Genomic DNA, 12,603 nt, shown 5'->3' with positions numbered 1-12,603 from the left:
TATAATATTAATTATATTGTAATTATATCTTATAATATAATATATTATTAAATAACGTAATTGTAATATTGTAATTAATAATATGATAATTAAACTAATAAATATATTTTTATTATTTTGTTTTTTAATTTTTTATACATACATAATACATAATATATTATATGATATTATATTATACTATATTATATATGCGTATTATAATTATTGGTATAATTAGAATATTGATTAATTATAGTTTAATAATTATAATTATAATAATATAATAAATATAATATAATATAGTGGTAATATTGAAATTAACAAAATTGTGATTATACTAATAAGGACTTTGGCTATAGTGCCGCAGTTAAGAAATGAATGGGCCGGTCCCCCATTAAATTTCAACGCTTAATTTTTTAAGTTTTGTTTTTGTTTTGTTTTTAATTTCAACTATTCATATCTTACGGTTGTGGTGTGATGAGGGCATGGAGGTGCATTCATTCTTTTGGTGAATGGCTATCGGTTGGCTGAGGGGTACCAAAAAAGAATTTAATAAATAATTGTGGAGGTTTTCGGAAGGTAAATCAGGGCCCCACATTTAAAATATTATTACAGGGTAAACCATGCACTATTTCAATGTCCATGCCCTCCTGTTTAGTAAACGTACACGTTTAATTTAATTTAATTTATTTTATTTTATTTTATATTTTGTGCTAGACGGTTGGGGGTTGGGGGTTAGAGTTTGGAGTTAGGAATTAGGGTTTACGTAGGGTAGGATACGGATAATGTCTTTACAAAAATAGAAAAATAATGAGTGCGTTTGAAATTCATTTTAAAATGATTTTATTTTGAGAAATAGTAAAAAATAGGCCAATATGAAAAGCTTAAGAAAGTATATAGGCGAATTTTTAGTTATAAAAATTAATAAGCCATAACTTGTCAAGTTATAGTTCATAACCAGATAAGTTATGGACAAACTTGTCAAGTTATGGTTCATAATCATAAGTTATGGACAATACCTTGTCAAGTTATGGTTCATAACCAGATAAGTTATGGGCAAAAACAGTAATTTGACCTATTTATTAACTTATGTAAACTATTGGCCTATTAATTTTAATTTATCTCAAGTCTTGGCCTATTTTCCTCTTTCTCCCTTTTATTTTTTGTATAAAAATATATATGAAAATATTTTCAATCTTAGACATCAAACTATTTTTGAAAATGCGTTTGATAATTTTATCAAGAGATTGTTTTTAGTATAAAAAAATCTATTAATGTCTCTCTTTGTGCTAGAGAGAGGAGAAAATGGAAACAAAAAATGAAAAACGACTAAAAGTCATTTTTTATTTCTCTTTCATTTTACACTAAACTAAAAAATCATTTTCATTTCTTTTTTTATCTTTAATTGTGTCCAAAACCGTTTCTCTCCCATTTTTATTTTTTTTTCTCGAAAAATGTAAAAAATAAAAACAAAACCAACTCCAAACATGACCAATGATTCCGATTTGAAACTTGTGCAAATGATAGTTAATTAGTGTCATTAATTTAATTATATACCGAGAATGTGTTAATAGTTAATGATGGCACACCAAAATTTTAATTATCCATGAAACACTGATAACATAACTAGATTATGGTAATTTCTTTTGTTATTAGAAACGGTGAATTTAATACTAAAATTTGGTTGTAGTAAACATAAAACGTGATGAGGTGCTAATGTGATTTGGTAACGTAATGAAAAAAATTAACGCGTGCTTAAATAATAATAGTAGAAATGAATTAATTACAAACATAGAATCCATAACGAAGATAATGAGATGCTAACGTGATTTGTTTACCATAATGAGGGTTAAAAGTTTTAATACGCAATTTACAAATAACAACACATAAGAACACCAAGCGAGATTACAGGTATTGAAACAATACTTGCTGGGTCAAAATAATGAACTTCTAATGTGATTTTGTTCATAGAATGGAAAAAATAAAAATAAAAAAGTGAATTAAAAATAATAATACAGAAAACATTTATAAAAAACATAGCACTAAACCAACGCGATTACGATAATGAAATGTGCTAATGTTGTCTATTATTATTTTCACACTTTGTGAAACAAAATAAAGCTAAAATGGATGCAAATGTAACAATCCAAATTATATTCCGTTGAACAATTTAATCATCAAAATTAAAAAAAAAAAAAGAAATAGTTGCACCACATTATACTTGTTATAGGCCTAAGTATTGTTATATATTCCATTATCTGTATGTTTGAGAAATCATTATTTGATGTTTGCTAATTATTACGAAATTTATTTACATTCATTCAATCCTTGTATTGCCACAATAACAATTAAATCATCATGCCATCTATGATACATATTATTAGTCGTTCACCTACCTTCTTAAGTCTTAATGTGGTATCATGAGACCAAAAATATACAAGAAGAAACCATCAGGCACCTGCATCAATAGAAGAGCCCGTTTGGTTGGAGGATTCGTTTTCTGATTCGAATCATGGTTCATGGTTCTCTACAGCATTTTCTCTCACAAAAAACATACGTAAATCGAAAATGATTCTAATCTCATGGTTTTGATCCATGAACCAAACAAGCTTGAAATTTCCCAGAATGCAATCTCCCACAACACTATTACGACTCACCACAACATTTTTTCGACTCACCATTAGAGTATTACGCTTCTCTTACTATGAGTTATGATGGATGGCGGATGTTGATGTTGTTTGTTTGGGTCCTACATGTGATACAAAATAAATTTTTGTACAAAACATCTTCCCTTCTCTCACATGTGGGACTCACGCCCCTCCCTCTCTATTTCTCTCCCTTTTCTCACTCTCTCTCTCTCTCTCTCTCTCTCTTCAGGAGGGGGACTCACCACCTTTCTTTCTCTTTTTCTCCCTCTCCCGTTTCTCTAGCAGAGAAAGCAGAAAAAAAGAAGAATAAAAAAGCAGCTTGGCCAATTGTTGGGAAAGAAACAGCGAAACGTTCCATCCGTTCCCAAAAAACAGGTTCTCTTTTATGGGAGGTAATAGATTTATAAAAAGAAAGAAAGTAATAAAAAAAAAGAAAAAAGTCGCGTGGCCAATAGTAAAAAAAGAAAAAGCGAAACGTTTCGTCTGCTCCCCAAATAAGTTCTCTTTATGGGAGGTAATAGATTTATAAAAGGAAAGAAAGTAATAGATTTATAGGCTTCTGATGACTTTGCTCCATTTAGATCGCATATGCATGCTTCTTTCAGAGCGTCATTGATATACCTCTAGAGCAAGTTCCCAAAAGTCTTCATTCAGTTTTCAGTCAATCTCCTTTTCAACTTCCGAAAGGTTCCAGATGGTTTTGCTCCATCGAGATTACTTATGCAGGTGTTCGTTAGAGCACGATGTACGAACCTCTAAAGCTGCCACCAAAATCCTACCAACTTCACCTATAAATACCCTCATCTTTCTCATTCTAGGTGACCATAGATAAATCTAAAACCTGAAAACTTTGAGCCCCCTTAATCCCCATCATCATCACCAACCACTACTTTCATCCTCTTTAGATCACTCTCTCTCTTCTTTCAAACTTCTCTAGTCTCTTGCTATAGAGACTTGAAGTTCTTCAAACCCTTCAAAGTTCTTCAAACCTTCCAAGTGTTGACTGTTGGGAATGATATCCTAAAAGCATGGGATGTAATAAAGGATATTATTATTTATATAATAAAAGAGAAATTTCATTATTTATATGTATGTATTATTGAATAATTTATGAATATCATTGAAAATTCCATGATTATTTATGCGACCTTAAGTATTATATATAAGTGTTATATGCGAGAGGATAATAATTAAAACGAGGCTTGTAATGAATTTAGTTAAAGTTCAGAATCTTTAATTAAAATATTACTAATACATGTCATTCTCATTTAGAATGAAACGGTGTTATCTGCACTGTTAATATGATGAGATATTGAATGAGTATATTACGCATAATGAGATTATATGGAATAAGGACACAGACACAATATGAATTTCTGATAATTTCCGTTAAGTATAGAAATTCTAATTGAGTCTACTGATGGTCATGTATAGAATGATCTTAATCCCAAGTTATTAATAGACTCCTATTTGTGGATTTATGTCTTTTAATTTACTCGGTACGGATTTCGAGATCCTGAATCTTATTCCTTGTAATTTTGAGACATGATGAAGTGAGTAGTCGAGAATGTTATTATACGAGATACAATCCATTCATTCTTGAGAAAGAAGTAGATACATAATTCCCTTAATAGTTGATTCGGTACTTGGACTAGTAGGAGTTCCGATTCATGAATTTGTTTTAAAATCACTGTCCATTAGAGAATCAATGGTACTCAAGGATAAAGATGTAATTAGAGAGGTTAACGGATTTCACCTAACTCTAATTATGAATAATTTATGAAGGATTGATCTATATGTAATGACTATATCAAATGGACACTTCACAGTTTAGAAGTAATTTATGTCTATAATTACGAGAGTGCAATTCTAAGTTTATAGTGGAGTAACTTTTAGAATTAATAGAATTAATTGGTTAATTAAAGAGTTTAATTATTTATTTATTTTAGTAGATCTTGGAATTATAGGTCCATGAGTCCCTGCATCGTCTTTGTAATCCTACAAGACATTAAGGGTAAAATGAGAATTTTAGAATTATGGAATTCTAAAATAAAACACTCAAGAATAATAATAAAATGAGAATTAATTATAAATTAAATAATGTGATTATTTAAATTTAAATTTGAATTTTGAAACACACATACGAATGTGTTCACATGGTGTGAACGCACAGCACAGTGTGAATCCCTCTAGGATCAGTTGCTTGCTCTCAAATTATCTATTTGACTTATTTTATAAGTAGTCCAATTTGAATTTCAAATTGAATTGAGTTTGACTTAAATTAAAATTTGAATTTGAGTCAAAATTAGACTGCAAGATAAATGCAGAATTTTACCCTATTCTTTACCTGCAGTATGCGCCTACCATAAGAACAAATCTCCCAGTGGTGGCCAGCTATATAGGATAAGGGAGAGAGTGGATTTTGTTTCAAAAATCAAATTAGAATGTGCCTACCACGTGAAGGAATCTTCCTGTAGTGGCCAGCTGTGTAGGATAAGGGAAAGATTAGATTTTGTTTTAAAAATTAAATTAGAAGTGATAGATAATTATCAAGCTTTATATTGGAGATAAAGATTAGACTTCTTTTAGGAGTCTGACTACTACTCTATAAATAAGAGACTGCAGAAATTATAGCACACAATTTTTGCTCTCTCCTCACTATAGTGGCCGAATTTTATAGAGTGTGGAAGGGAAAAATTTTCTCTCAAATTCCACGTCGTGCATGTCTTGGTGTTCGTGGAAAACTTGAGTGTTATTTTGCTAATATTATTTTGTTTCAGGTGTGCCCACACACACATCTTTGTAGATTTTATCGAGAGTTCTAAACTAGCTTCGAGTGAAGAACGTTTATGGTCAAAGAACTCAAGTTTTCGACCCAATTGTTCGTTTGGTAAACAAATTAATTTGATTAATTTATTCATGCATAAATTAATGTAATCTATAGAGTATTTTAAAGTTTTATGAAAATTTTTGTTATACACGATCCGCTAATTACATGCTTCCGCATCCGAAATCATTTCTAAAAGCAGCATAACTCTGTTAAGTTTTTTAACGGAAATGCTTATAAATGCCCTTTAAACTTTGTCACTTGTGTCAATATGTCCCTTAAACTTTAAAATGTACCTATTTTTCTCTTGAACTATGATATGTCTCCAACTTTTTCTCCTTCATCTTGATGCTATCCGTTTTTTGAACAGAAATATTGATCTGACCTTAAATTACTAATTATCTATGATATTTGAGGTTTACTGAATACACCCTCCTCTAAAAATGTTAGTTAAGCACCAATTCTCAAAATATTAGTTAATTAGGGGAAAAAAAGAAGAAAAAAAATGAGGAGTAAATCTATATAATGTAATGAATTTTGTTAGGTTTTTTTTAATATTTCACATAGATAGAAGTGCTCGATATAAAACATTGTTATGCTTTATATATATATATATAGTATTTCTAAATCAAAATACGTCAGGTCATTTATTTTATTATACCTTTTAAAAAAAATCAACACAAACTTAAGAAACTCATTAACTTAACAAACTTTAATGGTCAATATCATAGATAATTAGTAATTTAATGGTTATATCAACATTTTTATTAAAAAAAACTAATAGAATCAAGATAGTGGGAGAAAAGTTGGAGACATATAATAATTCTGATGGCAAAACAGGTACATTTTAAAATTCAGGAGGTATATTAACACAAGTGATAAAATTCAGAGGGCATTTATAAGCATTTCAGTTAAAAATTTTAATGAAATTAATTTTAAGAGGCATATTAACACAATTAATAAAATTTGGTAAACATGTTAATACAAGTGATAAAATTTTAAGAATTTATAAAAGCCTCATTCATTTTATCAATTCAAATTTTGTTCCAATAAAAAATTTTAAAAAATAATCACATTTAAAAATTTTCATATAGAGCCGCATTTTAACTTAAATTAAAAAATCTAATAGCGAACGGTGCAAAACTTATCATAAAATAAATGAAATAATGATAGGTGGACGACTTTTCTCTATAATTAACACATGTAGGGACACGATTAGCCAAGGCCACACGAGAGAAACAAAGCCCAGAGGCCCCAGACTCTCCATCCGTCGCTTTGTCGGTTTTCCACACACCCACGTGCAAAATATCACGTTGGCACGTGCCGATTTTCACCTCCATCGAAAGCAGTCTCTCACTCACTTCTCGGTCCTCAGGCAATTTTTCAGTTGACTTTTTATCATTTCTCGCGGCACCAACGGAGTTTTTGATCGGCGTCGCCGTGAGAAAGAAGAGAGAGAGAGCGAGAGAGAATCGAAGAAGAAGAAAATGAGTGAAGAAAACGACAAGAAACCAGCGATCGTTGTCGATCACCACCACCACCAGGAGCATAATCAGCCTCAGTACGGAACCTTCCAAGGCGTCGCCAATTATCCTCCGCCACGGCCGCCACATCACCAGCCGGCGATCGGATTCCCTCAGCCCGTGCCGCCGCCGGGAGTCGCCGAGCCCTCAGCTCATCATCCTGATTACTACGCTCGCGGATATCAAACTGTTCCTGGTATTATTACATTTTTTTTGTTATTTTTGTGAATTGACTGGATTCGTTTGTTATTTGGTTGATTTGTTGAGTGGATCATGGTTTTCGTGATTTTTTCAGGTGAATTGAAATTAAGATTTGAAATAAAGGAATTGGCGGAAATTGCTTTTGTTAAGATTAATGAATGAATAGGAAATTACTTGGATAAGAATTATTCTTTTGTTGGGATTGCACTAAGAGGAACAGCTTTTTGTTAAGAAATTAATATTAATTAGTCAATACGAAATTGCTAAAGAAAACTCTTTTTTTTTTTTTTTGGGATTGCGATTTGCAGCTGAGAAAAACTGCTAAATTAGGAAGTTTCTTTATTAGAGGCTAAGTATTCAGGATTGAGGTAATTGGATTTTTTTTAAAACAATAAAAAGAGTGTTTCTGAGCTATTAAATCCTTTGAGCCGGATGAAATGAAGCGCTTCACTCTCTCTCTCTCTCTCTCTCTTGTGGTAATTGGAATTGGCATATGAAGTTTGCGTTTGTTTCAGAAATTTATTTGTTTGTTTTTTGGTTGAGTGAAAAGTGAAATAAGGGAGATTTTCTTAAAATGGCGCTTATGAGATTCTCTACCATTGTTCTTACTTTTTTAAAACAAAAATAACGAAAAAGGGAAACTGAAAGTGATTCTCGTAGTATCGTAGCAAATACGGCCTTTGTCAGGATTAATTAGTGAATAGGAAAGTGCTAAATATGTAATTCTTTTGTGAACTAATGAATTAGGAACTTCAAGTTCTATTGTCATTGTTAATTGCAATTACGTTTCGATTTGTTATGGTAGTTCGGAGAACTGGTCAGTTGTATATCCTTACGTTGTCTAGTGGGTGCTCAGCTCCTTGTTCACTGATTTCTTCTCTCTCTCTAGAGTAAATGGGGTTCTTGTTTAAGGGTTGACTTGTTTGTGTACTATGTTGTTTCATTATTGGAAGTACTTTTAAAGTGAAAATTGGAAGTACTTTTGGGGGCTTCAAAATATTGCAAAATACAAATGAGAACATTGATCAGGGGTTGGTGCATGATGAGCAGGTCTTGAGAGACATCAAAATGAGAATTCTTCGTAAGTTGCACGTGCATAAACATCTCTTCATGTTTAGGACCCCATGCACATTGCTACTTCTCTTTTATTTCATCCCCAAAAGATGAGGAAACTGAAGAAGAAGATCCTTAGAATCGTCTATACAGTGTTTCCCTGTGTTGATGCTTATTCTTCTTCATGTTGTTTCAGATTACTTATCGCACCTTTATTTTATTTCTCTCTATGTGATGTTTAGGATCTGATTGTTAACAATGAATAATATGACCATGATGTTCCCTTACCATTTTAAAGCAGTATTGTTAATAATGAACATATTGTCGGTTTGTCATAATCAGGATGAACTTTTAGCGCAGGCAATTGAGTATTATATTCCCATATTGATTCTGGCATAGACAGAGCCACTAAGGCTCAAGTGGGGGCTTAAGCGCCCACTCAAGTTTTTTATTTTAAAAATTTTATATATATAAGCGTGTGCTATACTACATTTGTATACGGTTAGCCCCCACCAAATTAATCTTATAGCCCCGATCAAAGATATCACTTTCTCCAAAAAAACCCAATACAGATAAGAACTATAAACTCAATCTTCAATAACCTTGATAATGAAATTAATATACAATATTTTAAAGGCATGAAAATCTGTCAGGATAATTATAGTGCATTAATTGTTTTTTATTAAATTTTACTTTTATTATTAGCCCCTACAGACAAACATTTCTGGCTCCATCACTGGATTCTGGATCCCCCACCCCTCTTTATTGGGAAAATTTTGTATAAATGCTATGATGATTGCAATATGCATTATGTGATATCACTATTCCTTAAACCTCCGATATCCTGATTGTTAACAGGCTATGCAGTTGCTGAAGGAAGACCGGTGAGAGAGCGCCGTCTTCCTTGCTGTGGTATTGGCATTGGCTGGTTCCTGTAAGTTGCCTTATATACCCAAGTGTGATGTTTTGACGTTTGAGTAATTTTTACGGTTTAAGTTGTCATTTCTTTGGATAGTTTGGTTTATTGAGAAGAGAGGGGGCTTTCTCTCGTCATGTAGCCCATGAATAAGAAGAAATAACAAGATATAAGTTCGGTCAAAAACATATATAATACAAATTTAACCTTTTCATGCCCAACTGGCAGTGGATTTCAAATGAATTGTAAAATCTAAATACGCCGTGCTGTTGGGACTTTGAGAGTCAGGATCTCTATCTTCTTTTTTTAGCCTAGTGTTTGGATCTCTATCTTTCTGTTGTTTTTGTCCTGCATGTATTCTGCTACATGTTACTCTTCCCAGATGATAGTTTTATTTACTATTAATAAAGCTGCTGCTCTGTTGAAGGTTTATCATTGGATTCTTTCTTGCTGGTGTCCCCTGGTATGCTGGAGCTTTGATTTTACTCTGTTCAAGGATAGACTACCGGGAGAAACCAGGATACATTGCTTGCACAGTTGCGGTGAGTAATTTCTTTCTTCCTTTTACAGTTCTGTACTTGTGGAAGAATTTGCTCTGTATCTTCTGCTTGATAATTTTGCTTCCGATGTTTGTATATGGCCAAATACTTAGCCTTCATTTTCAATAAGAAACATTGAAGAAATTTTTATCAGAATGAAATGAAAGGAAGTAAAAATCTAGCTCAAGTAAAAGAAACAAAAAATCTTTAAAATCCCGACATGTAACAGCCCAAAAAGAAGTCAAATGTCGCTCCTTTTACAGATGCTAAATAGTTATGTTAGCAACTTACCCTCCAAACTTCTAATTTTTGACAATTTGCCCTCCAAACTTTCTAAATTGTTGCTATGTGTCCCATCTTGTTAACTTCTTATCGAATTGGGGATTTGAATTTGGAACATATGCATTTGGGTTTGAATTAGATTTAGAAATTTTAGTCGGACACGAGATTTTTTATCCTCACATGAAACGCAAGTGGGCTTTCAATTACCAATTTAACTGGAAGCTATGGAAATAGGGCACATTGTAACAATTTAAAAAGTTCAAGGGGTAAATTGCCAAGATTAGAAGTTTGGGGGGAAATTTCCAAAAGCCAAAAAGTATGGGGTGCAACAATGTTAAAACCCTCAAAAGAACAGCCAAAGTGGATTATAAAGTAGGTCACAATACATCTGCCATCTTGTGTAGAAAATCATGTTGCACAAAGAATTTAAATGAAAATAGGGCTCTTAGTGCATTTTTCCCCTGAACTTTTCAAAAGTAGTAAAATGGTGTCTAAAATTTTATTTCGGCAATTTAGGACACGAAGGTGGTCGTAAATTTTAGATTATAGTTTCATACGCATCAGACAATTCCGACACTTTTCTTTTTTGTTTTTGTTTTCTTGTTCAGGCTATTCTTGCTACAATTGCTATTGTTCTTGGTGTGACGAAGGGAGCTGATGACTGGTAGTCTATCAATGTAAGACTTTATAGCTTGTAAAGGGGATGCAATTACATATCTGCAGCTTCGTATTACTGTTTGTCTGTTTCTTCATTTAAATAATTCATTGTGTGAATTTACGGTAGCGATTGTTATTTTCTAAGACGGTTGATTATATCTGTAATCTCCAAACTGCAATAAACCATTATTCAGAAAATACTAGGAGTTGATCTCGTTGTATATGTATAATGCATGTGAAGTTTACGAGGAAAACGAGAACCTTACCATTGTTGTTGTTGTTGTTTTATTTTTTTGGTTGAAGGTTCCAAACCTAAGCACTTAGACATTTAAAGAGATCATAACCTTAGGCAGGATTTGCTGATCCTAAACCTTTTTTAAAGTTTTTTCTTTTTTGATCTCGTATACTTTGTTTTCATAGGCCTTGTTGTTCTTGTTTTATTTTTTATCTTTTATTTTTTTGGTTGAAGCTGGTTCCAAATTTAAGCACTTGGCGGCAACCTCAAAAACTCAAAAAAAAGACAACTCGAGTTCCAACTTTATTCAAGTTCATGTTCTTTTAAGTTTGAACTCGAGTTTGGGATTAAAACTCGAGTTCAAGTTTCTCCTTCAACTCAAGTCCAGAAACTCGAACTCAAATTAATGAACAGTAGTTTTTCTATTCTTAAAAATGCTATAACTTTTTCGTTTTAATCATGATTAAGATGATTTTTTTTCTATGCGTTGACAACGAAAAGATGAATAAAATCTCACCTATATACCTTATTAAAATTTTTCATCACCATTGAGTTTTTATTAAAATATTATCTAAATACAAATTTAAGTTTTAACTCACTTAAACACAAACTCAAAAAGATTCTCTCAATTCTTCTCTTAATCTCTCTCAAATCTCTCTTAATCTCGCTCAAATCTATCTCGATCTCTCTTAATCTCTTTCAAAGCCCTCTTGATCTCTCTTATTTTTCATAATGGATTCTTCGGTTGTGGTGGTGATATTCCCGTTGATGCCCAATTCAACATTGAAGAAGGGTAATTTTCTACTAATGTTTTTCAAACGTAGGAATCGCAAACACCAGAAAGAGTTGCTGAGTAAACTGCAAATCTGAGCCGTGGTGGATGTACTAGAGGTCGTGGATCTCGTGGTCGTAATGATGGTGGGCGTGGAGGAGAGGTAAGAAGAAGTGCTAGTGCAAGTGTTGCCAGTTTCAAGAAGAAATGCAAGCGCAGTTCAACAGTTTGGGAGCACTTCAACACATTCGAGTAGGTCGACAATAATGATAACATTAAATACATAGCTCAATGCAAATATTGTGGTGATAAATTATAAGGTAACACTATTCACGACACAACACACTTGAGAAGACACTCCGAAAAGTGTCTTCAAAAGTAAGGAGGCGGACCCGATCTCTGCCAAACACAATTATTATTTGACTGCCAAACCGACGGTCTAACCACTTAGAAATACGATTCGCAAGTCAATCGTATGAAAATGACACGATTAGTAGCCACATTAGATCAGCCACTTAGTTTTACCGAACAAAAGAATTGACAGCGTTATATTAAAATTGTACATAATCCTAATGCACAATTTTTTTCAAGAACTACTCTTAGGAAAGATGCATTAAAATTATATAAACAAGAAAGGGAAGCGTTAATCAACCTTTTACACTCTACTAGTGGTTGCATTGGGTTAACGATAGATATTTGGTCCGCCGTTGCCAACAAAGATTATTTAGCTGTAACCGGACATTATTTTAAAGGTTTTGATTTCGATAAGAGAATATTAGGTTTTAAATATGTTCTAGGATCATATACTGCTGATTTATTATATAATATAATTTTATCTGTCATTGATGAATATAGTTTAAGGAATAGAGTAATGGCTATAACATTAGATAATGCTATTGCAAATACTAAAACAATAGAACTTTTTAAAAAAGATTTAAGTTTATTCGGTAATAATGATATATTTCACCAAT

General features: G+C 32.3%; 1 protein-coding gene across 1 annotated transcript; it reads left to right on the top strand.

Moving 5' to 3' along the window:
* Positions 1-6,785: 6,785 nt before the first annotated feature.
* Positions 6,786-10,897, top strand: LOC21407376 (60S ribosomal protein L18a-like protein). The gene is made up of 4 exons (XM_010094445.2): positions 6,786-7,173; positions 9,090-9,165; positions 9,575-9,689; positions 10,577-10,897. Exons 1-4 carry the CDS (start codon positions 6,942-6,944, stop codon positions 10,634-10,636), a joined length of 483 nt encoding a protein of 160 aa, XP_010092747.1. The 5' UTR covers positions 6,786-6,941; the 3' UTR covers positions 10,637-10,897.
* Positions 10,898-12,603: the final 1,706 nt, after the last annotated feature.

This window comes from Morus notabilis, unplaced genomic scaffold (assembly GCF_000414095.1).
Source record: "Morus notabilis unplaced genomic scaffold, ASM41409v2 Scaffold98, whole genome shotgun sequence".
Lineage (NCBI taxonomy): Eukaryota > Viridiplantae > Streptophyta > Magnoliopsida > Rosales > Moraceae > Morus > Morus notabilis.
The sequence above is the reverse complement of the archived record's forward strand: the minus strand, read 5'-3'. Positions and strand labels throughout refer to the sequence as shown.

Bases quoted from the DNA above. Each gene is read 5' to 3' on its own strand.
- LOC21407376 (XM_010094445.2), top strand. From the start codon at position 6,942: ATGAGTGAAGAAAACGACAAGAAACCAGCGATCGTTGTCGATCACCAC. The intron at 7,174-9,089 runs GTATTATTACAT...GATTGTTAACAG, and splicing joins CGGATATCAAACTGTTCCTG to GCTATGCAGTTGCTGAAGGA. The intron at 9,690-10,576 runs GTGAGTAATTTC...TTTCTTGTTCAG, and splicing joins ACATTGCTTGCACAGTTGCG to GCTATTCTTGCTACAATTGC.